At 49.8% G+C, this 27239-nt stretch overlaps 1 protein-coding gene across 3 annotated transcripts; it reads right to left on the bottom strand.

Annotated features, from left to right (window-relative positions):
• Positions 1 to 1442: 1442 nt before the first annotated feature.
• ADGRG3 (adhesion G protein-coupled receptor G3) lies at positions 1443 to 27239 on the bottom strand. Of its 3 annotated transcripts, XM_043898582.1 has the most exons (13): positions 27150 to 27239; positions 23307 to 23411; positions 20377 to 20539; positions 14816 to 14954; positions 13079 to 13225; positions 12114 to 12248; positions 11533 to 11572; positions 11265 to 11356; positions 10998 to 11110; positions 8266 to 8546; positions 7964 to 8057; positions 6392 to 6666; positions 1443 to 3931 (listed from the first exon to the last, which is right to left on the bottom strand). In XM_043898582.1, the coding sequence occupies exons 1-13, from the start codon at positions 27199 to 27201 to the stop codon at positions 3822 to 3824; spliced, it is 1746 nt and encodes a 581-aa protein (XP_043754517.1). In that variant the 5' UTR covers positions 27202 to 27239; the 3' UTR covers positions 1443 to 3821. The 3 variants fall into 3 exon arrangements, with proteins under 3 accessions (XP_043754517.1, XP_043754519.1, XP_043754520.1); XM_043898584.1 differs by lacking the exon at positions 23307 to 23411; XM_043898585.1 differs by lacking the exons at positions 23307 to 23411; positions 27150 to 27239 and having other exon boundaries at positions 20260 to 20391.

Below are 27239 nucleotides of genomic sequence, written 5' to 3'. Positions count from 1 at the left end.
AGCCTAAAAAATCACTTAGAATCTTTATTGGAATTACATTTTATTCATAGATCAATTTGCAAAGAGTTTTTATCTTTTGATATTAAATTACTTCTCTGAAAGCATGAAGCAAGTAGATCTTCTAACTTCCTACCTATTTGTTACATTGTAATGAAAAAGTATTAGGAAAGAAGAAGTTGGGACAGACAGAGAGAACCTGGCAGGGAACCACGATGAGAGGACACCCTTCCTGCAGCACAGAGATGACAACTGCTGCCGATGGCCTGATAAGGTGTCAGCCAAAGCCGAGTTCCGGCTTAGTCACAGTCACACTGTGTTGGGTGGGCAGCCCTCTTAGCCATTATCTCATGTAATCATCAGCCTTGTCGGGCAGCTGCCGTCATCCCTGCTTTACAGATTCAGTAGGTGAGGAACTGGTCCAAGGCAAAGAACTTGGACCAGGCAGGCTGACCTCTGAGTTTGTGCTTTTGACCATCGGGCTGTCCACCTCCTAAGTTGTCCTTCGGATGTGTCAGTGACAGGAGAACTTCGTCTGTCTGGGTGGACCTTGGGGTGTTTTTTTTGCCATAGCCCTCCCTGGCTTAGCATGTGCTCAACTTGGTGCTTGGAGCCACTTTTGCAGTGACTTCAAGCAATGAGGGACCCCAGCCCTTCTGCCGCTGCCTGGCCCTGGGGTGGAGAGCGAGGCAGCAAACAGGACATCTCTTCTGTTAGCTACGCACCCCATCGGCTCTCCCCAACTGCACCTGGAAACCCTGCCCATCCAGGGCTTGTGATTCTATCAGTCTCTCATCCCACTGAGCATGTCTAAATGAGAAAGCAAGGAGAAAGCAAGAAAAAAACCACTTCCCAGGATTTTCCCTTGAGACTCTGAGGTCGGGGACAAGGTAATAACTCTAAACCCAGGGAGCCCCCAGCTCTAGCATCTGCTCAGCTTGCAAGGTGGTCTTGGGTGGGGTTGCTGGGCCTCTCTGGGCTCAATTTCCTCCTCCCCACCCAGGGCTGGACCACTTGGCAGAGCTGTGCAAGGAATCTGGAAGAGAGCTTTTTAAAAAAATGTTTTTATTTTCAATTGAAGGATAATTGCGTTACAATATTGGATTGGTTTCTGCCAAACATAACATGAATCAGCCATAGGTATACGTATGTCCCCTCCCTCTTGATAGAAGGGAGCTTTGAACTTCACACCCTCCTAGTTAACAAACAGGTTGCAGAAGCTCACGGTTTGCTTTATACCCAGGTTTTCTTTAGGCCAAGTGGATTCTCATGGAGCAAACTAACTCCTGCTGACTTAATGTCGGGCACTTTACTTTGACCACCTCACTTAAGACTCAACGGGCTTCCCAGGTGGCTCAGTGGTAAAGAATTCACCTGCCAAAATAGGAGACCCAGGTTCGATCCCTGGGTTGGGAAGATCCCCTGGCGTAGGAAATGGCCACCCACTCCAGTATTCTTGCCTGGAAAATCCCACGGACCAAGAAGCCTGGCAGGCTGTAGTCCATGGTGTCGCAAAGAGGTGGACATGACTGAGCAGCTGAGCATGCACACGTGAGACTCAACAAGCCCCATCTTAGGTAGGGTGAGGCTGAGGTTCAGAGAGGTGTGGTGACAGGCTCAGGGTCACCCAGCTCCTAAGCAGCAGAGCTGGGATTTGAACCCAGGCCTGTCAGACACTGAAGCAGCCATTCTTCCTGAGGAGAGGTTACTAACTCTGAGACTTTGGGGTAAGGTTGCTGAGAACTTCAGTGTGAGAAATGGGTGTCTGTGAGGATAAGCCCTGAAACCCACCAAGTTTGTCCCCCAAAACTGATAACATGGCTCAACAATTGCAGTGTCTGCACTCTTAAGATTTCCCTTCTAGGGACACAGTGATTTGCAGAAAGCCAGGATCCCGGGCTTCCTTTCTTTCATCAGTTTGCTGAGTGGGAGGAGGGAGAAGCGGAAGCCAAGTCCAGGGCGTTTGTGGGGAGGAGGCAGCCTGGCAGCCAGGGGTTGTGGTGAGGCTCTAATAACATTAACTTCTCACCTGTGGAAGGTGCTAGACTTTCTGCAAAGCATACTGAGGAGGTAGGGGGTTGAAGAGTGAGGCTGAATGGTAAGTTGGGTGAGGTGCAGGGTCGGGTAGAGAGAGGGGTGGACACCAGCGCCCTGCCCTCCTGGTCGGGCCAGCCCGGTGGGCCAGTGTGTCCCTGCATTTGTCTCTCTCCTTTTGTTTTCTTTCTTTGGGTCAGTTTTCTATCAGTTTATCTTTCTATCAGTCTATCTTTCTATCTCTCTCCATCTCTCTATCTCTGTGTCTATCTCTACTGTCTCTGCCTCTTGTTTGTTTCCTACTGAGGAAACCAGTGGTTTCAAAGCCAAGCCCAGCCACTGGGAGTGACAAACCCAGCTGGGTCTGGCCTGAGGCACTCCCCTGGCACTATGGGAGCTTGGATGCCAGAAGAAATGTCTACCCTCTCTCTGTTCACAATCCCCTTCCCCCGCACTGGCTCCTCAGCCCTCAGGTGTGCTGAGCCCTGAACCTCACGCCCTCCACCCCCACCAAGACAGCAGGTCAGAGGTCAGTCCACCTGAGACCAGCTGGGACCTGGGGTCCTTTGCTGCAATGCTTGCAACCTGGGCAAACCTCTCCTCCAGCAACAAAATGCAGAGAAGCTATATGGGACTAAAAATAACTGCGTGCATGTGTAGTTGCAGCCAATGCTGGACAAAAGAAACAAAACAAAACTGAAAAAATCCCTAATGCCACTTCTGAAGAGCCAGAAATAAAAACAGGGTGTCGGGGAAAAGAGCTGGGTACTGCGCATGCCCCCTGTACTCAACACCACCAGAAGGATGGGCAAACCACCTAAGCCAGGCTTCCAGCCCAACCCCTGGACATACCCCTACCCTCACCCCGTGAAAGGAATTAGCTTCGCCACCCCTGCCCTCAGGGAGCGAGCAAGCAAGGCAACCTGTTGTTGGTTCTCACTTTCCCCTGCTGCAGCAGGGGCCCCAATAAAGCCTTGCCTGAATTGCTCGTCTGGCCTCCCGTCAATGTCTGTTGGTCGAGAAAGACCAAGGACCCTTGTCGGTATCAGGGCCACCTGCGAAGCAGTCCAGAGGAGGGACTGGGGGACTCTTTGAGGTAGCCCACCTACTGAGTAAGTGGTATTCCTTGATATTCAATGTCCCCAGCACCTGAGGGGCTGCCGGCACCCCTGAACGGCAGGGGGACCTCTGTGAGGACGGGCCTTGGAGAGAGTGGCTGAGACCCGGTGAGGCCAGAGGAGGACCAGCCCCCGCCCGCTCAGAACAAACCTCCAGTCCATAGCAGCCCCCCACGCCCGAGCAGCGGCCCTGAGTGTCCCCTCAGGTACAGGCGGCCCAAGGGCGGAGCTGTGGGAGGGCAGTGATGAGGGGAAGGGAGGAAGGGGAGCGGCTGGGGACTCCTTCACGAGGCCGAGGACTGACTTCCTTCTCGGAACTCAGGTTTTCTCAGACTAGAAGGCCGTTTTGCTCTGAGGGCAGGGGGTGGGCCTGGGGGCGGGGTGAGGGTGTCGCTCTGTGCCGGCAGGGGTCTCAGGATTACAGGGCCTTGAGACTCCTGCCGTCCTGGATCTGTGAACTCTCAGACCCATAGGTGTATCTGGATAAGACCCTTGAGACAACATGGCCCAAAGTGTTTCCCATCCCCTGGCTCCCCAGTCACGTGGTACAGAGAAGGGTACTGAGGCCCAGAGGGAGGCAGGGACCCCCTTCCCCCCACCCCCAGGTCACACAGCAAATTAGAGCTGGGTCCAGAGCGCAGGGCGGGCCCGGCCTGGCCAAAAGGCCGTCCTCTATTCATGAGACACGGTGTGGGCATGGTCAATCCGGGCAGTGCCAGATGAGGTCACGGTGCTCTGGCGTGGCCAGTAGAGGACAATGAACCAGCAGAAGATGAAGACACCTGTCAGGGAGGAGAAAGCCTCAGTGAGCCTAGGGCAGGGCTGGGGCTGGTGGCTGCCCAGAGGCGAAACCGCTCCGCTGTAACGGTTCAAGAATGTACAGAAACATCAGCCCCCAAGGTGAAATCTACTCCTGAAAAAGGACCTAATCAACATCTTGGGAATGAAAACCAGTCCTTGAAATAAAATCTATGTACATGTCTATCACATAAAACAAAGGCCGAAATGAAGAGATTTTCAACCATATGAAACAATGACCACTGCCCCTCTTATAAAGGGTTATTCCAGGATGTGCTTCAGCAAGAAGAGGGAAGGTGTGAGGTATGAAAACTGTAGTAAGTACAGACATGGAGAGAGAAGGAAAAATCTTCCTGTGTCTTTAAAAGACATTTATAACTAAAAGCCTATACAACAATAAAAGTATTAAGGGGACTTCCCTGGTGGTCCAGTGGTAAAGAACCTGCTTTCCAATGCAGGGACACAGGTTTCTTGGTCAGGGAATTACGATCCCACATGCCACCGGACAACAAACCTGTGTGCCACAATTAAAAAACTTCACACACCACAACAAAGAGATTGTGTGAGGCAATGAAGACCCAGCACAGGCAAAATAAAACAAGTAAACGTTTAAAAAAATATTGAAAAGACTTCAAGGGCAGTTAAAGTGGGGCTGAGGGCTGTTTGTGAGAAAGAGAGAAATACTGAGTTACTCAGAGTCGAAAAACCTCAGTGCGGTGAAGTGTTCGGACTTAGCTATGATGGGTAACCTCAGAAAGAATGACAATCCATAGTTTCAAGATGTGCCCCTAAACCTTAACCCCTGAGACTTCTCAGATGTGGACTCATGAATCTTCATCTAGGGCCAGTCTCTGATGGCCTAATAGTAATGACTTCTGTTGTTAACATAGTTCCCACATATTGAAGGCTTACTGTGTCCCACACACACATTATCTCAGTTATTCATCATGAGATCTCGTGAGAAAAGTACTGGGATTATCCCAACTGTACAGATGACAAGGATCCGAGCTGAATGAGTTGTTGGGGTGGTGAGTGGAGGCAGGATTTGAACCTACGTCTGCCTCTCCCTGGGTTTCCCAGGTGGCTCAGTGGTAAAGAATCCGCCTGCCAATGCAGGAGGCGCAGGTTTGATCCCTGGGTCAGGAAGATCCCCTGGAGAAGGCAATGGCAACCCACTCCAGTATTCTTGCCTGAGAAATCCCATGGACAGAGGAGCCTGGCGAGTTACTGTCCATGGGATCGGGAAAGAGTTGGACATGACTTAGCAACTAAACAACAAGTACTGCTTGTACCCAGTGCTGCCAATCATGTTGCCATGCAGTCTTGTGAGGCACCGGGAGCCAGCCTGGCTCCTGTGGGCTTGCACCCGCTGGATCTAGACCCCCTGCATCCCTAGTGAGTGCTCTGGACAGGATGAGACTGTGAGTCAAAGCCACACTTGCCATTCCTCTCCGGGCTGTTTTCCCTCACAGTCGGGCTGTGATATACTTCTTTAAGTTGCGTGTATGAAACAGGGGTATGAGGAGGAAAGGGGACAGGTGCAGGCAGGGAAACCTTGCCCCACATGCACCCTGAGTGCCTGGTCCTTTGCTGGATATAGGAGGAAAAACCCTGTGGGGGCAGGGAGCAGGCTTATCTACCATTCCTCCACTAATCATTTCCTCCCCGCCTCCACAGACCCTTCAAGACTCTGTTCATGTTACGTAGCCATCGCATCACATGATCTTGCTCTCCTGGCCACAGATGGCTGGACCAGAGATGGATGTCTGATGGCCCAGTCAGATCCTTGACTCACCTAAGAACATAGAAGAGACTGAACCAGACCACAGTCAGCAGACTAGGAAGATGACATAGGGATGAGGTGGTCATCTTGGGCAGCCAGTTGGAGGATATGGGTAAGAATGGAACAGTGGAGGGAAAAAGTTACCGCAGAGAGAAGGGGAGAGACTTCTTGTGACTCCAGAGAAAAAGATGGAGCAAGTATCTGCTTTGGTTTTGGTGGCTTTTCCTGACCCTGCTACCAGCTCCCATGAAGTCAGCCAGTCTTCCTGCCCTGGGGTCCTTGGGAGAACCTTGGATATTTAAAATCAGTACCCTTGAGTACCACCAGGCTTTCCCGGTAACTCAGTGGTAAAGAGTCCACCTGCCAATGAAGGAAGTATAGGTTCAATCCCTGGGTCAGGAAGATCCCCTGGAGAAGGAACTGGCAACTCACTCCAGTATACTTGCCTGGGAAATTCTAAGGACAGAGGAGCCTGGAGGGCAACAATCCATGGGGTTGCAAAAGAATTGCACTTTACTTAGCGACTAAACAACAACAACACTTGATTTGAGCGAGCCTGAGTAGAATCGTGTTTCTTGCTATCTACACCCTCCTCCAAAGCCCCCCAACACCGTCTGGTGCAGGAAGGCAGCCCGTCTCCTCCCTAGCCCAGGAGCCTCACCTTGCAGAGAGGTGAACAGTGCAAAGACATAGGCGGTGAATGGGCCCAGGGACGTGAGGAGGGCCAGCCCCCACGGCATGCCCACCAGGCACGAGAGGCCCAGCAGGGTGAGGACCCCCTTCCAGTGCTGTGCCTTCTCCTTGCCCGCCGTGGCACTTGACAGAGTGAAGATCTTCCAGGACACCAGGCTCAGGATCACTGCGCTGAAGAGGAAAACGATGAGGAAATAGCCGTGCACAGTGACGTAGAGGGCAGTGTTCTCACGGAACCAGCACCTGGAGGAAAGGGATGGCCGTTGGGACCAGAGGAAGTCCCCTGAGAGCAAGCCCCGGGCAATCTCCCCAGCCTGTTCTTCTCTGACCAAGAAGATGCACCGCCCCCATATCCACCCATCCTTCCCCTGCTCTCCCAGGGAAGAGACTCCAGGATGTCATAAGGCTCCAGGTTGCTATCCCTTTAGACCAGTGGGTACAAAAGGCCGATTTGGTTCCAAAGGCATGTTTTGTTCACCCCACCTTATATTGGGGGAAAAAAAAAGAATTAAGGAACACCCTTTTAAAAGTGAAAGGTTTGGCATATACATCCAGATTCCACTCGGCTTATGGGATCTTGGGCTTTGCTGGAGCCTCAGACAGTAAAGAATCAGCCTGTAATGCAGGAGACCTGGGTTCGATCCTAGTTCCCCCTCCAGGGATTGAACCCAGGCACTGGTAGTGAAAGCACCAAGTCCTAACCACTGGACCACCCAGGAATTCCCTAAATATGCCAATTTCTGCTTCTCTTATGAAACCATACAACTGGCAGCTCTGTGGACACCCTCCGGAGGGACAGTAATCAGCTGCCAATTAGGCTGGCATGTTATTGCCAGTCTGCAGCTGTGCCCACCCAGGCCGCTGCATGCATTTATGTTACCTGTTTGGCCCCTGGGACTCTGCATTTGAGGCCCTGGGCACAGCACCAAGGCCCCACCAACTCTTCTTAGCACAGAGTCGCGGGTCTCAGGCGGGACCCCTGGGAAAGGCCCCATAGCTAGAGTGGATCAGCCTCCATTGTTGATCCACAGGAGGAGACCCAGGCTCTGAGAGGGGCAGAGCTTGCCCACGGTCACACAGCAACTCAGAGGCAGAGTCTGCATAGAACCGGGGCTGCTGCAAGCGCTGGACAGTTATGCCCTGCACGAGGGCACCTGGTTGGGGGCAGGTGGAGGCTGAAATCCAGCTCACCCTGCACGCACCAGGCTGGGCATCTGGCATGGTAGGTCAGAGGGGTGGAGGGGGTACCTTTTAAAATTTCCCCAATGGTGATCTAGCGGCCGGTGGTGCTGCAGGCTGGAGCAGGGCATCCTGCCTCCTGGTCCAGTCCTCTCTCCTTCCCAGCCCCCTCTCTCCTTGTCCTTCCTCTCTCCATCCTCAGTTTTCCCCTCCAGGCCATGAGCTAGCTGGATCTGAGGATCCTCGGCCTTGACTTACACGTCTCTCTTCCCGGGAGTCTCCCCTCTCCCCGTCTCCTTCTGGCCCTAATTTGTGCCCCCAGGGCCCTGAGGTCACCCCGACTCCCACAGCCACCACTCACAGCTCCAGCGTGGTGACGTTCTTCTCATCACGGATGGAGTAGGGGCCGTAGCTGTTGGCGATCCCAGTACCGATGACTACTAGGGCAGGCAGGACTGGGGGCGAGGAGGGGAGGACGTATGGCATAGCTGAGGCTCCCTCGGCACGTCCTCCTTCACATCCCCCTCCCGCGGTCCATCTCTTGAGCTCTGAGCCAATCAGAGAGGAAGCTGCCCCTGCCCGTGGCCCTCCCGAAGGCTGGTCCCCTTCTGGCCTCGTCCAGACAGAGCCAGCCAACCCTCTGCCTGGCCAGGAGACACCTACCCCAGCCCACGAGGCTCAGCTTCAGGAAGTAGTGGCCGAAGTAGGTGTTAAAGACCTTGATGACGAGCAGGTAGAGGTGGAAGGCTTCCAGGCTCATCCAGGTGAAGGCACAGAGCAGGAAGTAGTGGAAGACGGCTCCCCGGGCCCAGCAGGCAGCGTCGGACCCCTTCAGGCGTTGCCCCACATTGATGAAGAAGGCCAGATTCAGGAGAAACAAGCTGATGCTCAGGGCCACATGGATTTTGGGGGCATCTTCAGATTTGAACCTCTGCCGGGAGAACCTGGGGCAAGAAGGGCCAGTGAAGAAGGGCACCCAGACCTCTCCGTCTGACCATCTCTGTTCTATCTCTGCCAGTATGAGCACCCTCTGGTTCAAGTTCAGGGGCTCTCTCGTGACCTGCAGGACCCTGTGGGTTCTGGATCTTTCTGGCTTCATTCCTTGACTCCATGTTGGAGCCAAACTGCATAACGTGCAACTCTCTGAATGCCTTCTGCTCCTCCACAGCTCCCAGACTTTGCCCATGCTCTTCCTTCTGCTCTCAGGTGCCTTTCCCTGCTCCACCTTCAAAACCCTCCTTGGATGTTTTCTCCTGAGAAGGCTGTCTCTGGAGGCCACTTATCCCAGGCTTAGGTGGAAGTCTCCCAGAAGCGAGTGTGGTGTAACTCTCCTGCCCCTTATTTCTGTCTTTCCCCATGCTGTGACCGTGGACTTAGCTCAATAAGCAGGAGGAGGCCCTGCATTGGTTGAGTGACTGGATGGATGGCGCATGGATGCCCGAGGCCTAGAAATTGTAAGGAGGTGAGGCTCAGAGATGGACAGGGACTCAGAGTCACAGAGTAGGACCGGGGCTCCAGGCTCCCAGCCCAGGGCTCCCCACCTGCTCTGCGGAGCTCACGGCACCTTCCTAGCCAATCAGCTCCTGCAGGCCTCTCACTGGCGGGATGGGCCCTCAGGACTGCCTGGAAGGGGCCTGAGGGATAATGTCCACCTCACCTGAGAAGTCAGGCCCCACCCTTGGGAGATACTGACACTTCCTCCTGGCGCTCCAAGCGCTTCCCACAGGGTCCAGCAGGGCAACCAGCTGGCAAGTCACGGTCAGCTTGTTGTCGTGTCCTGGGCCAGGGCTTGGGGATGGGGGCAGCGGTGGTACCACTTACACTCACCATTTGATCTGAGATGGGGTGGGGGGGGTGGAGCTGGTGGGGGCCTCAGCCCCCCAGAAAAACAGCACCAGCATGTGGAGGAGGGCAACGGGAGGACCCAGACTGGGAGTCGGGAGACCGAGGGCTGCTCCAAGCCAGTCATGGGTCAGAAGGCCAGGCATGGGGCTGCTCCCACGGGTTCCTTCAGCAGAAGTTCCTGTGGGTCCCTCAGCCAGGGCCAGGGCCCGGAAGAGCCTGGGACCGGCTGCAGCAGCTTTTGTTGTACCTGCTCCTCCTTCTTCCAGGAACAGCCCTAGGTTTCCCCAAGGAGTACCCTTCCCCACTCTCAGCCGTGAACCTCAAACCCAAGAGCAGGCACGTGATCTGGCCTGACCAATCAGAGTCATCCATCCTTTCACCACAGCGGGCCTGTTTAGTCATGGGCACACTGTCTAAGTTACACCAGTGAGACTCAGTTCTGCAGAACAGGGACAAAACTGAATACATACACACACACAGGGCACGCACAGGCTCAGCTTCTTGGGGTGTGACCTCCGCAGGGCTCTGCACTCAGAAGGGTTCTATGCTTGTTTTAATGCTCTCTTGTCACCATCTTGAAATTCTTAATGATTTTTGAATGAGGGGCTACATGTTTTCGTTTTGGACTGGGCCCTGCAAATGATTTAGCCAGTCCCGTGTGCATGTGTAAACATGCTCACACGCACACATACATACACACACACAATTGAATGCATGTGGAAAATGGTGAAAACTGAATGAGCTCTGTATTCTTGTCAGCAGTGCTGAGAGTGTGTGCGCGCGTGTGTGTGTGAGCGTGTGTATGTGTGTTAGTTGCTCATTCGCATCCGAACTCTGCAACCCCATGGACGGTAGCCCACCTGGGCTCCTCTGTCCATGGAGTTTTCCAGGCGAGAATGCTGGCGTGGGTTGCCATTTCCTTCTCCAAAGAGCAGTGCTGTACCAATATCAATTTCCTGGTTTTATGCTGTACTAGAGTTACAGAAAATGTCATTACTGCAGAAAGCTGGGTGAAGGAACCCTGGGACTCTAGGTACTATTTTTGCAACTTCCTGTTAGTCTATAATGATTTCAAAATAAAGTTTTTTTAGAGACTTCAATTCTGAGGCTTAGTTCAGAAGATTAGCTGCTTAGGCAGCTAAGAAGCTATGATGCAAGCCTGGGGCTCCCCAAGGCCCCTGAGTATGGAGAAGTTGCCTGACATGACTGGCAAAGCAGAAAGCGACGTGGTGAGAATCAGAGGGACACGGAGTCCCAGGGACATCTTTTGAGCACCTGGATCCAGCATCACCTGAACTGAGATCACCTTGGGTTTTTCAATCCTGTGAACCATGCATTATCTATTTTAAGTCAATTTGAGTTGAGTTTCTGCCACCTGTAACTGAAATAGCCAGCCTCCAATTCCATTTTATAGATGATGAACTTGAGGTTTGGAGAAAATATGAGTATAACACAGGATTAACACTACTCCGCTGGTTTCTACCCTGCCCTGCTGCTGTCCTGGAGGGCGGAAAGGAGATGTGGGGTGGGGCTGGGATGGGGTGACTCACCTCAGGACAGCATAGAGGACGATGGTGAAGGCCAGGAAGATCATGGAGGTTCCACAGCCAGCCTGGGAAATGTGTATGAGGGCCTTCACCGTGGCCTCATCCAAGATCGGCCTCTGTGGGTGGTTCCCCCGAACAAGAATCCTATCAATTGGAGGCCAGGCCCGCACACCCCAAAGGCCTGGTCCTGCCCACAGCCACCCCTATACCCGGGCCAGGAGCCTCGGCATTTCTGGAATTGCTGGGATGGTCGGGGAGGGGCACTGTTACCAGCAGCAGGGCGAAGAAGGTCAGGTGGTCACAGCGGCAGACCGTCCTGTGGACTCCGACCTCTGTGGAGCAGCCCTTGGAAGACCAGTCTCCTGATGACCCAGGGGAGAAGGAGAGGGAGCACAGCAGAGGGGAGGGCAGGAAAAGGGAAGAGAGAGTTCCGGAGAGGAAAGGAAGAGGGGACGGCCCTGCTGTTGGAGTCCTGTCCCCTAAGGACAGGACTTACCCTTACCCTCCCCTTACCCGGGGAAGGTCCTCCAGGCCCTACCTTTAGTCTCATCCCAGAATTCACAGCTGAGGCTCATGTTCTAAAACCAGAGAGTGGGAGTCAGGGGCGAGGCAGGGGTGATTGGGCACAGGGGGAGGAAGTTTGGGGGAGCGGGGCGTGCTCCGTGTCTCAGCACGTACCTGCATTAGGTGGAAGCAAGGTTCAGCCTGTGGTCACACAGGAACCACGTTTGAAGCATTTGATGTATCCCAGGTCAGCGTGTGGGGTGTGGACTGGTGTGGGTGGGAGGGGCGTATGTCTGGGGGCTCCTTTAGGGAAGTGCACATGTGAGCAGATGTGCAAAGCCGTGTGTGTGTGTGTGTGGGTTTGCCAGATCCACTGGGCCCCTCTGGGAGCACGTGAGTGGAGCATGTTGGGAGGCACGTGGACATGTGTGAATAGGCTGGACATGTATCCATGGGCACAATTGTGTGTCTGGTCCTAATGGCTTCTCCCAGGTGGATGTGGGAGGGTGGGGGGGGGGGGAGTGCAGAGTCCCCTGCGTGTCTGTCTATATGCCTGGGGATGTCCACCTGCCTATGTGCCCCTCGGGAACTGCCAGGCCAGGGTGGGGGACTCACGGGGAGCTGGTACTGGTGGGAGAAGGTGATCTCCAAAGGCTCAGCCATTTTGATGACATTTATGCGACCCAGAGTCAAGCCCACCATGCGATTGTTCAACACACTGCTGCCGTCCTCCCGGTTGAGCAGGGAGCCCTGTGGAGGGATGCGGCGGAAGCCAGGTTACACAAGGGGCTCCCCCAACCCAACCCTGGTAGGGGCTCCTAGGACCCTCTAGGGCTTGTGCACCTTCCCTGGAGGGAAAAGTCTAGAGCCAGAGGTCCAGGGGATGGGGGTTATGGGTGACCTTCTTCCTGCTGCTCTCCGAAATCTGCACCGGCTATGCCAGGACGGACCCTACACTCTAGGCCGAATGGCCACAACGCTATGTATTTGATAGCTGTCCATTTCTGGCCCCCAGGCCTCCTCTGCCCTCTTAACTGGAGCGCATGGTAAGAAGGAAGATCAGCTGAGAGATGGAGGACAGTGGATGCCTACAGGTGGGGAGCCCCTGGCCAGCAGCATTCAGGGATGCACAAGCCCCCGTGTGAGTGCAGACACACCTCTGGGGACATACCTGGTACGCATTTGCAAGGGAATGCATATGCTTGCTCGAGTGAACACGGTCACACCAGCACATACATGATTATGTGTGTAACCAGGAATAAGAAAAGGGATGCATGTTTGTGCGTGGACAAGGATGCACACAGGACATGAACTCACTTGGGATATAGATACAAGCCCAAGGACACCGGTTGGTGGGGGGCGGGGTGCAGTCTAAATACCAAATGGGAATAACCAGCATGACCCTGAGGTCCAGACTCTAAGGACAGGGGTCTAGATGACCTTGGCTGCTTGAGGAAGATTCTGCAGACGTTCATCACTTCCTTCATCCCCATTGGGTCCTTCAGCAAAGACTCCAGAGGAGGCAAGCGTGTACCAGTGAACCCAGTATTGAATCTCAGCCAGCCTGTATCTCTCCTCACCTTGAAGACATTCCCCAGACCGATGTCCAGGATGATTATGCCCAACCGGACAATTGGCCTGCCACTCTTCAGGGACCTGAAAAGACTCTTGGGCAGCCGGACTCTGTCAGGGTGCTGGTGATCATCCTTGGTCACCTGCTTCAGAATCTGCAACCACAGACCCAGCCACTTCTGTCTTTCCCGGAGGAGCCCAGCCCCAACACAGCTCCTGCCCCTCCCCCAACTGGAAGGAGAAACTGAGGCACGCTAGGTGGTGGGACAGCACCAGGGTCTGAGGACAGCTCTGAGAGGCAGGACACCTGGGACACAGTCCAAGCTCTGCTCTGATCAGGCTGTGAGCCCTTGGCCAAGTCACAGCCCTTGTGGAGCCTTGGTTTTCCCAATATGGAGAATGGAGCCAGCAAGGTGGTCACGTGGCCACCGGTCAGGCAGGCTGAAAGTGGGCTATGAAGGGGCAACACCTGGACAGGTCAGTTTGCAGGCGTGAGGAGGGGTCAGTGGTAGTGCTTTTGGCCAAGGTCCTGACCCCTGCTGTGCTGGCATAGGGCTAGGGTGACAGCGTCTGGTTTCTGACTCAGGGATAATCGGAAAGCATAAGGCTGTCGGGAAGGGAGACAGTGAGGACAAAGAAGAAGAATACAAGAATTCACGTTAAATGTGATATCCATCCCCACCCAACAACACATTTTGTAACAGCTAAGAATGTTCAAAATATTAAAATAAATTTTCATGGGTAGTTGCCAAGCGTGTTTCGTCCATTCTGTGACCTCACAGGGAACACCTCTGAGGCTGCAGCCGGGTCCCACCTGATCCTGCCTCAAAAGCACCCGTGGGCATGGGGACAGGGGGAGCTAAGTGTTGTAGCTAAGAGCTCAACTTTCTGCTTCCTAGCACAGAACCTTGTCAAAAGGACAAGTGGGTGATTTCAGAGGCCGGTGCCTACCCCACACAGAGGGCTCAGCTGCTAGGGTGATGTGATAAAGGGTTGAGAGAGGCCCCTCCATCTTCCATCTCTCCTTCTCTAGGCTGACCTAAAAGTCCCTCAGTGACAGACCACTTCCCTGCTGCCCAAACTTCCACCCTCCGCTTTATGCCTTGAGGGAGGCTGTGCCCTCACTGCACCAAACATTCCCTGTACGATATTGCATTTGCTCGATCTGATAACCTTGAAAGTGGGCAATACCATCCCCATTTTACAGATGGGGAAACTGAGGCTCAGAAAAGTTCAGTACTTTGCCCAAGATCACAGTGACGAGTGAGGGGCAGAATCCAGACCAGTGTAAACCCAGAGTCTGCCTGTTAACCCTTTGCAGTACCTCTATCAGTGCCTTTACCTGGTTTCTAATGTGTTCCCCGACAGACGTTCTCACGGGAATGTCAGACTTTGGAGGAGCTTTCAAGCTCATTTTATCGATGAGGATTCAGGGGCCCAGAGAGGGGAGAGGATTTCCTGGGGGACACTTTGTTAGGTGGGGGGAAGTCCAGGACTAGAACCCTGACTCTCAATTTGGCGATTTTCTGAAGGTCTCATGCTAGCACCCTGGATAACCTGTTACCAGGATCCACTCATCCAGTTAACTCACCAGCACGCACTAGCCAGGTGGCAGAGAACTACCCAGCGTGACATGGGAAGGACAACTGTTGGTGGACCCCAAGCACAGACCATGATTCTCTCAGAAAAATATGCCTGAGGAAAGTAGGGCCAGAACCCACCAAAGGGGATGGGGGAGTCTTCACCTGAGAGGGGGTCAGAGAGAAGTACAGGTCTTCTGAGACACTGGTGTTGATGCTCCTGACGCGCGCCGTCAAAAAAGACGTATTCAATGTGTCCATCTGACTTTTCTCCACCAGATAGTTCTCGAAGTTCAGCCAATATCTACAAGGGAAAACAGGGTCTTGCAGGCTGAGTCGCTCACTCACCTGGTCCGCTCAGCTGGATGACAGGAGGAGGAATACCATGGACAGCGATCATCAGGCTCTTGGTGTAGGAGTGGTGTAGGAGTGGTGACCCAGGATATCAAACAGAAGACCATGATGCTGCAGGAGAAGAGTGGGAGTGATTCTTGCTGGTTCTGAGAAATTCTAGTCCGAGGCCCCTCTGAGTACATGTTTCTCTTTTTTGGTAACAAAATACATCACAATGTAAAGTTTGTCATGTTAACTGTTTTAAAGTGTGCAATTCAGTGGCATTAAAGACACGCACATGTGAAATCATCTTTGCTATCTAGCTCCAGAAATGTCCATCACCCTAAAAGGAAACCCTGAACCCATTAAGCAGTTACTCTACCCCTAGGCTCTGGAAACCACTAATCTATGAGTTTGCTTATTCTGGATATTTCATATAGATGGAATTATGTGTTATCGGGTCTGTTGGCTTCTTCCACTTAGTATGTTTTCAACGTTTACCTATGTTGTAGCATGTGTAAGTATTTCATTCACTTTTATGGATGAAGGATACACATTCGTATGTATATACCACCTTTTGTTTATACATGTTTCCATAGACAGGCATTTGGATTATTTCCACTTTTTGACTGTTGCGAGCAGAGCTGCTTGTATGCACATAAAACCTTTTGTTTGAAGAGGTGTTTTTTTTTTTTAAAGTCTTTATTTTATTTGATACAATGCTTTTTCTGTCTTATGTTATTGTTTCTTGGCCAGAGACATGTATGACCTTAGCTCCCTGACCAGGGATTGAACTCACACCCACTGCATTGGAAGGTGAAGTCTTAACCACTGGACCACCAGGGAAGCCCTTGAAGACTTGCTTTTAATTCTTTTGGGTGGATACCTAGGAGCAGAATTGCTGGTAATTCTATGCTTAACTTCTTGAGGAACTGTTCAACTGTTTTCCATATTAGCTGCATCATTTTGTAGTCCCATCACCAATGGATGAGGGTTTTGATTTCTCCAGATTCTTGCCAACACTTGCCAACATTTTCCACTTTGTTTTGTTTCATTTTCAATTATACCCATCCTAGGGGGTGTGAAGTGATATCTCATTGTGGTTTTAATTTGCATTTCTCTAGTGACTAATGATGTTGAGCACATTTTCATGTGCTTATTGGTCTGTGTAAATCTTCAGAGAAATTCTTCTGAGTAGCCGGAACTGTGGGATGATCAGTGGTGTGAGGGCTGTGCTCTGTTGTGCTGTGTTTAGTCTCTCTGTCATGTCTGACTCTTTGTGACATGGACTGCAGCCTGCCAGGCTCCTCAGTCCATGGGATTCACCAGGCAAGAATACTGGAGTGGGGCCTTGCCCTCCTCCAGGGGATCTTCCCAACCCAGGGATCGAACCCAGGTCTCCCACCTTGCAGGTGGATTCTTTACCATCTGAGCCACCAGGGAAGCCCAAGAATACTGGAGCAGGTAGCCCATCCCTTCTCCAGGGGAATCTTCCTGACCCAGGAATCAAACTGGGGTCTCCTGCATTGCAGGCAGATTCTTTACCAGCTGAGCTACCAGGGAAGCCCCGCTGTGAGAGCTCACTTACATGTATTACCAAGTGCTAAGTGAATACAGGGAATTCAGCCTTTGAAGACTTAGCTCTATGGACAGTGACTTATGGGAACTGAGCTGGCATTGGAAATACATAGAACACAAATTTAATTGTCATTTATTTCACTGTAGCCCTCTTGCCATGGGCTAGAACAGGGGTCCCCAGTCCCCGGAGCCACAGACGGGTATTGGTCTATGGACCATTAGGAACAGGGTCGCACAGCAGGACGTGAGGGATTATCTTCTACAAAACTGTCTCTGGTGCCAAAAACTTTGGGGACCACTGGGCTAGAAATTTGGGGTGAGGCAAGTCCCCCCTCCCAACCCTATCTTTGTCCTGGTGCTCTCCATGGTGCTGAAACGTCTCTGGCCAGAGCTCCTTTTCCTAAGCTATTGCCCATGTTTTAAAAGTAATTTTAAACAGGTGAAGGCTGAAGTAGACATGGGAGAGAAGTGGAACAAGAGCAGATAGAGCCAGATCAAGTCCATTGGAAAGGAGTAGCTACGGAGGGCTTGCAAGGGAGACAAAAGGGAGAATTTTATTTCAACATCACTTTTTGAATAGTCACAGTTACCCAGGTGGCGCTTATGGTAAAGCACACATCTGCCAGTGCAGGAGACATAAGAGATTCTGGTTCAATCCCTGGGTCGGGAAGATCCCCTGGAGAAGGAAATGACAACCCACTCTAGTATTCTTGCCTGGAGAATCCCATGGGCAGAGGAGTCTGGTGGGCTATGGTCCATAGGGTCACAAAGAGTCAGACACGACAGAAGTGACTTAGCATAGCACCAAGGAATAAAACTCCAGGGAAACCACATGACAAAAATATTGTAAAATATAATCCGTGAAAACATGTGCAAATGAGATTGGATGGATCAGGCAGCTAGAACATCCAGCCTGAAACAGTGGGATGAGACTGTCCAAATCCATTGACTGAGATACACCAATTGATGCTACTTTTTATCTTTCAAAAATCTAAACAAAATTTTGTGATTTTTATTGTTACCAAATAAAATAGAGAATTGCATTTCACAATACATATAGCTCACCTCATGTATTCCAAACATTCCTTTCCCTTACAAAACAGCCCATGAATTTACTTTATTGAGGGAAGATTTTCTGATCTGGTTTTCAGAGCACTTTTAAAAAATTGTTTTAGTTGTGAAAATAACATATATTCAGAAATTCTAAAGCATAGATGAAAGTGAAAAGAAAGTGTTAGTTGCTCAGTTCTGTCCAACTCTATGTGGTCCCATGGATTGTCTCCTCTGTCCATGGAATTCTCCAGGCAAGAATACTGGAGTGGATTATCATTCCCTTCTCCATAGATGTATAACTGAATTTTTAATTATAAAGTTGACACCCATTTAAGTGTCATCTTCTTTGTCTGATAATAATTTAACTATTGAGATATCTTTTTGTTTATGCTTGTTTGCATGATACATTTTTCTTTCATTGTAAGTGGTGTGAGTTTCAACAACTTGTCTTTTACCTTGGAGGGGACATCTTGATATTCTCTAGTCCTCTGAATGTCCAGGAGATTCACTGAGGTGATGGGACCCTGAATTCTTATGGAGTTTGTCTCCTATCTTCTGGTTCACACATGTCTTCCTACAGCATCTTCACTACTTGCCGCTTTCTGCTCATCAGATCGAATCAGCAGTGTTGTCAATATGGTGAACTTTGTAGAATGTCAAGATTAGTGAGGTCTCTGTGAATTATCCTATGACAGTGAAGAGACTTGATGTAGCCCCGAGGAAACACTGTGGCTATATACTGTTAGCTCTGCCAAGTAAAAGCAAACTACCTCAGGGACCTCTCTGGTGGCCCAGTGGTTAAAATCCACCTTCCAATGCAGGGGACTCAGGTTTAACTGTTTTCCCTCGTAGCTCAGTTGGTAAAGAATCCTCCTGCAATGCAGGAGACCCCGGGTTGATTCCTGGGTCGGGAAGAGCCACTGGAGAAGGGATAGGCTACCCACTCCAGTATTCTGGCCTGGAGAATTCCATGGACTGTATAGTCCATGGGGTCACAAAGAGTCGGACACGACTGAGCAACTTTCACTTTCACTATTTTCAGGTTCAATTCCCGGTTGGGGAACTAAAATCCCACGTGCCTCGGGGCCACTAAATCCCCCTCACTGCCACTAGAGTCCATGTGCTGCAACTACTGAGCCCAAGCACTCTAGACCCCATGCTCCACAACAGAAGAAGTCCACGTATCACAACGCAAAGCCCTTGTACCACAACTAGAGAAAAGTCCATGTGCTGCAATGAAGACCTAGCACAGCCAACATTTTTTTCAAAAACTTTTTCAAAAAGCAAACTACTTTTAGAAGTACTTGAAAAATGGTTTGGAGAAAAAAATTAGCCATGTAATAGCCGCATAGCGATAGCGAGGGGCTGTGTTGATTTCTTTGTGTAAAAATACTCATCAGGGACAGCAGCTGCAATTAGATTCACTATCTGATTAAGTTTATGACAGTCCAAGTCATTCTCCAAGTCCCACCTGACTGATGGTGTGTTAAATGGAGTTATGGCAGGTATTATCACTTCTGCTTCTTTCAAGTCTTTCATGGCTGCATTAATCTTTATATTTGCCCCCATCGATGTTGTTTTGTTTCTGGTTTACTATCTCAGTGGGAAGAAGACATTCCAGAAGCTAGTATTTAGCTATTCAATGAAATGCCCTCCCGAATGCAATTCAGTGGAGGAAAGCATAGTCTCTTTAATAAATAGTGCCAAAATCAGACTTCCCTGGTGATCCAGAGGTTACGAATCCACCTGCCAGGGCCAGAGACATGGGTTCAATCGATCCCTGGTCCGGGAAGATTCCACATGCCTCGGGGCAACTAGGCCAGTGAGCTGCAACTACTGAAGCCTGAACGCCCAGAGCCCGTGCTCCACACGAGAGAAGCCACCACGGTGAGAAGCCCGTGCAGTGCAGTGAAGAAAAACCACCACTCACCTTGCAGCAGCAAAGATCCAGAGCAGCTATAAATCAATTAATTACTTAAAAATTAAAAAAGGAAAGATAGTGCCAAAACCATTAGCTATTAAAATGCAAAATGACAGCAATAATATAAAGCTAGACATTTATCTCACACTGTGCACAAAAAATGAACCTCAAAATGGCTCAAAAATGCTAATTGAGCCTAATTATAAGACTTCAAACAATACACTTAGAGCAGAAAACTTAGAAGAAAAATTTTATATCCTTGCTAGATGAACATTTCTTTGATATGTTTTAAATTTAAGTTAGAATTTATCAAAATTAAATGCTTTTGATCTTCAATGAAAAAACAAAACATATACTGGGAGAGAATACATATTTGCAAATCATACATCTGATAAAGGACTTGTATCCAGAATTCTTAAAACTCAGTAGTAAGAAGACAACTCAGTTTTTCAGAAGAGAGGAAGATTTGAATAATCATTTCACCAAAGAAAACACATAAGCACATGAAATGTTACTCAACATCGTTAGTCATTTGTTAAATGCAAATAAAACCATAGTGAAATACCATCCACACTCAGTGAAATGGCTATAACCCAAAATATGAACAGTATTGTAAAAATGTATTGAAACTACAACCCTTTTATACTGCTTATGGGAAAGCAAATGATATAGCCACTTTGAGAATCAGTTTGGCAGTTTCTTATAAAGTTAAATATTTACTTACTGTATATCCCACCAATTCCATTCCCAAAGAAATGAAAACATATGTCTATAAAGAACTTGAATTCAAATGTTTATGGAAGAGGCCCAGATTCCTGCACCAGCTCAGAGGGCCGTTTACCTCTGCAAGTTTCCCAGATGACAGGGTTCCTTCTGCGACTGTGTACACTTTGAGAAGCAATCAGCAGTTCTGTTAAGGTCAAAGTCTTCATAGTGGTTCATATCAGGCAAGCCCTGGCAGACATTTCTTGGCTTCTCCTGTCTGAGCGTGGAATCTCCCTTACCTAACAGAAGGATGCAAGATGTGAATGTTCTGCATGAGGAGGTGCCACAAGGGCAGAGGGTAGAGGAGTTCAGGGTCCAGAGTTTAGTGGTGAGGATTGGAACCCCAGCTCCATCTATCTACACCAACTGTGTGAACTTGAGATGGATCCATACCCTCCCTGGACCTCAGTATCAAGGTGAAGGAGATAATACCCTGCCCCTGCCGCACCCCCCGCCACCCTCCATCTCACAGGGCCAGTGGGCTGCTTTGGGGAAAGTGCGTACAAAAGGCTTGGCACGTGACTCTATAGATAAAGGTTCATGTTAGTGCAAGTACCCTTTCCTGCCTCCTCCAGGGAGTCTGCCTGGCTTTGTTGCATTTGTTCCACATCAGACTTTCCAAAGCCTACACAAGTGGGACGCATGGTGTAACTCTTAACATGATCTGTTTTGGTTTGCCTCATTCTCCCACATTCCCAGCACAACCCTCATGGCTACCTCCTGGTATGGGCGGAAAATATAGCCGAGTGAGGCTCCCTGAAGCAGAATGACTGAGCAAGGTCACCAGCTAGTTGGAGGCTCCAGGACCAAAGGTCACCTTTCACCTGGTACGGGATGGAGTCCAAGCTTCGGGTCACTAGCTGTGTGACCTCAGATAAATTACTTAAACTCTCTGATACTCAGTCCCATTGGCCAAATGAGGCTGATGATACTTTCCTTCCTAGTTGTGGGGAGGATTAGAGATCATACGCATTAAGGACATAGCTCACTGGAGGAGTACAAAGAGTCAGTATTATTTATTCCAGGAGGTGAGAAAGGCATTGTAAAACTATTTGCATATTTATGTATTTACATTGGATGGAAGGATGTGTCTATATATTTACCTATCTCTCAACAAAAATAACATATGAACAGAGTTTTTAAAAACAAACTGTACACAAGTACATAAAATGAAAAGTAAAAGTCCCCGCAACTCCCAGGTCACACTCTAGAGTTCACTACCTGTAAAAGTTTATTGTACAACTTTCCAGGGAATGACTATGCATATGCAAGTATTTTATGTGAATTTACAAATTTACATGAATGGGATCATTTAGTATTATATCTAAAAGAGCTTTCTGCATCAGCATACACTGATCCATCTCATTCATCATATATTTACATACTATTTCAGTATACAGGTATTGCAATGCTTCTTCAGTTGGTCCTCTCTTGGTGAACATTTAGGGGGTTTCTGTTTTACTTTGTTTACTATTTTGAATAATGCTACTTACATCTTTGTCAGTGTATGTTATGAATTCATAGGAAACATTCCTATCCTCGGCATTTCTATATCAAAATGTACGCACTTTGGAAAATTGATAGATATTATAAAATTTCCTTCTTTTTTAAAAAGAGATGTACGCAATTTTATTTACTTATTTGGCTGCACTGGGTCATCGCTGCTGCAGGCAGACTTTCTCTACTTACAGTGCGCTGGCTGTTGGCACTCAGGCTTCAGTGATTGTGGCAAACAGACCAGTTTGTTCTGTGGGCTTAGTTGTCTGGCGGCATGTGGAGTCTTCCTGGATCAGGGATTGAACCTATAACCCTTGCATTGGCAAGCGGATTCTTAACCACTGTGCCACCAGGGAAGTCCTCAAAGTCCTCAGAATTCCTTCTCAAAAGGGCTATAGCTCTTTATACTTGCACCCAAATGGGCAAGTGTGACTGCTTATTCACACACTCACAGTCCTAGACTTCACCAAACTTCCAAATTTTTGCTAGACTGGGGGGTAAAATTAGATTTCATTTTAATTTTAGGAGTTTGAGCATCTATTTGTATGTCTTTTTCCACGAACTGCTTTATTGTTTCCTTTACAGGGGTGAGACTGGATCTTGACAATCTGTACCTTTAAGTTCTAACTGGCCCACCAGGAGCTGAGGGTGAGGTGGGCAGGGAGACATTTACTTTTCATTTTTTCACACCTTTCTCCAGTGTTTGATTTTTTAAAAACTATGTACGGTATTACTTTCACATTAAATGAAATCAGTTAAATTTTAAGACAAAAATGAAATACATGGTAAAGACAACAGCACACCAAAGTTAGGGTAAATGTAGGGTAAAATAGTAACATTTTCAAGTGGATTTTATAATAATTAGGGCTATATGTGACAATGTTTTAAGTAGCTTATAAAGGAATCTTAGTTTTCTGTTAGATTGTAAAGATATTCATAATTTGTTGTTTAATAGGAGAAAAGCAGAGGATGGGTGAGAATATGTAGAGTAAGATCCATGTTTGCTTTTAAGGAAAGGAGGAAGAGAGGGGTTTCCCCAGTAGCTCAGAGGTAAAGAATCCACCTGCCATTGCAGGAGATATGGGTTTGATCCCTGATCTGGAAAGACCCCACAAGCAGCAGAGCAGCTAAGCCTGTGAGCCACTACTATTGAGCCTGTGCTCCAGAGCCCAGGAGCCGCAAGTACGGAAGCCTGCACTCCCTAGAGCCCATGATCCGAGACAAAAGAAGCCACCGTAATGGGAAGCCCACGCACCAGAACTAGAGAGGAGCCCCTGCTCACCACAACTAGAGAAAAGCCCAGGCAGCAATGAAGACCTGGCCCAGCCAAAAATAAACAATTTTTAAAAAGGAGGAAGAGAGAGAAAACAGGGAAAGAGGGAGACATGAGAAAGAAGGAAGAAGAGCAGAGAGGAAGAGGAGAGGAGCCAAGGAAAGTGTCATGTCAGCTCCAGGGCAGGTAACGTTGTCTTTTAATGGCGGCCCTCTGTGTGTCTGAGGGTTACTCACGGGTGCTGGGTACAGGGGGCACCTCTGCAGGTGTAAACAGAGCCTCCCTTCTGGCCCGCCGTGAGATTTCAGGGCCTTCAGACTTATGAAGCTCTTGGCAAGTTCCTGGGGCAGAGAAGATTACAAAACATCTTTTTTTGCAATTAGTTTTGGAAGACATTATCAGAAGCATTTAGCGCACACAGGGAGAGCCAGACCCAGGCCTTTGTGCCGGAGGTCCCTCCAAACCCACCCTACTCTTCTCCATCCTGCTCTGACCCAGAGGTTGGTCTCCAAGAACCACCTCAATCCGGGTTCATATGGGGAGTGGGGGATGGGCAAGGAGGTCAGAGGGCAGGACTGTACCTGCCCCTCCCTAGTCTCCCCATCACTGGCTTGCTTCTCTTTGCCGACAGCCACAGACTCTTGTCCCTGACCTGTCCTTAGTAAAGTATCCCCACCGCCTTTTTTAAAGATTTTTTTTAATGTGAATCATTTTTGAAGTCTTTATTGAATTTGTTACAATGTTGCTTTGTTAGGTAGTTAGAATAGGAAAAAGAAGTCCAGAATGGCCTTGGCTAAAAGACAAAGGCAAAGAAGGGAAAAGCCCCTGAAAATAGAACAAAGGAAGATTCCAGGGCCGGAGTGAGAACCTCAGGTAAAACAAACAGCCCTCCTGGCTAGCCCAATTTACAAAGGGCATGCTCAGGGGGAGGAGAAAAAACATATAAAAAGACGAGTCAAAACTGGCCCAGGGGCTTCTCTTCACGTCTTTTGGGTCGGCTCGCCCTCACCCCTCGAGAGTATGTTTTCCCTTGCTTTCTAAATAAAAAATGTAAACTAGTACAGCCACTATGGAGAACAGTGTGGAGATTCCTTAAAAAACTGGAAATAGAACTTCCATACAACCCAGCAATCCCGCTGCTGGGCATACACACCGAGGAAACCAGAATTGAAAGAGACACGTGCACCCCAGTGTTCATCGCAGCACTGTTTACAATAGCCAGGACATGGAAGCAACCTAGATGTCCATCGGCAGACAGAACGGATAAGAAAGCTATGGTACATATACACAATGGAATATTACTCAGCTATTAAAAAGACTGCATTTGAATCAGTTCTAATGAAGTGGATGAAACTGGAGCCTATTATACAAAGCGAAGTAAGTCAGAAAGAAAAACACCAATACAGTATATTAACACATATATATGGAATTTAGAAAGATGGTAACGATGACCCTATATGTGAGACAGCAAAAGAGACACAGACGTAGAGAACAGACTTTTGGACTCTGTGGGAGATGAAGGTGGGATGATTTTGAGGGAATAGCCTTGAAACATGTATATTATCATATGTGAAATAGATCGCCAGTCCAGCTTCAATGCATGAGACAGGATGCTCAGGGCTGGTGCACTAGGATGACCCTGAGGGATGGGATGGGGAGGGAGGTGGGAGGGGCGTTCAGGATGGGGAACACATGTACACCCATGGCTGATTCATGTCAATGTATGGCAAAAACCACCACAATATTGTAAAGTAATTAGCCTCCAATTAAAATAAAGAGAAAAAAAAAAAAAACCGAGCTCTACTGTAACACTGGCCCATCCGATAGTGTAACACTGGTCCGTCCATCACTTCAAATTTTTGGTGCGACGAGACAGAACCGAGGAAATCACAAACTCCCCAACGCTTCTGTTTTATGTTTTTGATTTTTGGCCACAAGGCATGTGGGATCTTAACTCCCCGACCAGGGATTAAATCTGTATCCCCTGCACTGGGAGGTGAAGTCTTAATCACTGGGCCACCAGGGAAGTCCCAGGAAAGTAACCCTTTATTAAAGAGACCGTCTGCTTCCCTCTAGATACCTCCCAAGTGGCACAGTGGTGAAGAATCCAATCAATGCAGGAGATGCAAGAGGGTTCGACCCCTGGGTCGGGAAGATACCCTGGAGTTGGAAATGGCAACCCACTCCAGTATTCTTGCCTGGAAAACCCATGGACAGAGGAGTCTGGCGGGCTACAGTCCATGAGGTCTCAAGTGTTGGACACGACTGAGCGACTGCGCACGCACACACTTCTCCCTCTGGGTCCCTGCTCCTCTGAAGCACCTGTGTCACTCGCTGGAATGTGAGTCCCCTGAGAGCAGGGACCACATGGGATGTGAGCACAGGGCCTGATACTGTGTCAAGGGCTCCTTTCATTTTGAAATGAATGAATGAAAAGAGCAAGTGAACACATGGCAACTGCCCAAAAACACCCACAAAGGAAGGAGCTTACCTCAAGACATAAATCTCTCAGGGCTCCTCACACTGTTTAAACAGCTGAACCAGAGCACCTATGTCACCACAGGGGAAACTCCATCACTCCGAGGGGACTTCAAGGCCCGATCAGAAAATTACAACTTCTGTGAGGGGCCCAGGGTCCTTATGAGATCGAGCAGGAGCCACTATTGGTTATGAAGTGAATTAATCCTTCAAGTATTGCTGCCACACCTCTGGTACAACATTGCCATTTTTTACACTTTTTGGATCCATGTCCATGTGTGTTAGTTGCTCAGTCATGTCTGACTCTTTGTGACCCCCCACAGGCTCTTTTGTCCACAAAATTCTCTAGGCAAGAATACTGGAGTGGGTTGTCATTCCCTTCTGCAGGGAGTCTTCCTGACCCAGGGATTGAACCCATGTCTCCTGCATTGCAGACATAGTCTTTACCATCTGAGCCCCAGGGAAGCCCTATTTTGCGCCATAGACTGAATTTTGCATTTCCTTGAATTTCCCAACTTTTGAAGAGAAGAGGGTTACTTGGAGCCCTCAGAGGTCGATCCAAAGCCATGTGACCCCCACGCTGGACACACACAGGGGTGGGGATGAGGGACAGGCACGCAGGCCACTCACTAAATCAAGAATGAAACAGGAGGGGCAGGCGAGGCTCGGAAACAGACAGCCCATGGGGAGGGTGCATCTTCCTCTGCCCCAGGGGGTCACTGCAGATGGCACAGAGCAGCCAGGAGAGCTGGCCAGGTGGGCCAGGGGTGGGGACCCACCTTCCCAGGAAAGAGGACAGCAAGGGCACAGCCTGGCACCCGCAGGCTGCCTCTGGACAGACACTGTGTGGGTGTGCGCCAGACCAGGAGTGAGGGCTTCTCTGGCGGAGAAGTGGTTAAGACTTCGCCTTCCAGTGTGGGGGGTGTGGGTTCGACCCCTGGTTGGGGAGCTAAGATCCTGCACATCTCGGGGTCAAAAAGCAAAACATAAAAAACAGAAGCAATATGGTAACAAACTCAAGAAAGACTTTTAAAATGGCCCACATTAAAAAAAAAAAAATCTTTGTAAAAAAAAAGGCCAAGAGTGAAGGAATGGAAAGTCTAATTCTCAGACTGGGTGACTGGGTCCCGTGGAGCTATTGCGGGGTCAGGGAACAGGAGCCAGTGTGGCTGGGGAAAGGGGTTGGGGGTGGTGGTAAGAGCGCAGTGCAGGCCGTGTCTGGCCTCAGCCTCCAGAGGGTCCCAGACTCCTTTCCCAGGAACTCAGAGGCAGTGGAAAAGGGCTTGTCCCAACCCTTCACCCCATGTCCCGGAGCCATGACTGTCAGAGAGCACAGCCTGAGGTGTAGGGGTGGGGAGCACCCTCCACGGCCCCCTCCCATCTCCAGGGCGCTGTGGGGAGAATCCAAGGGGACCCAAGACGAAGGCTGACCCAAGTTTATCAGGACAGTGAAACTGACCCAGAGGTCAGAGAAGGTGAGGCGGCCGTCAGGGTGGGCTCCCAGAGGACACGCTCCGGACATGCCCCCTCCCCACCCCTCCCCGTCCCCGACCCTGGCTCTCCCAGGCTTGGCAGGAGGGGGTGAGGAGCCCACTGCTCACCTGGGGCCAGATGCAGGAGTAGCAGGACCCCCAGGGCCCTGGGCGCCACCATCCTGGGCCAGCCTCGTCCACGCCGGCCCGAGCCCTGCA

Source organism: Cervus elaphus, chromosome 4 (assembly GCF_910594005.1).
Source record: "Cervus elaphus chromosome 4, mCerEla1.1, whole genome shotgun sequence".
NCBI lineage: Eukaryota > Metazoa > Chordata > Mammalia > Artiodactyla > Cervidae > Cervus > Cervus elaphus.
The sequence above is the reverse complement of the archived record's forward strand: the minus strand, read 5'-3'. Positions and strand labels throughout refer to the sequence as shown.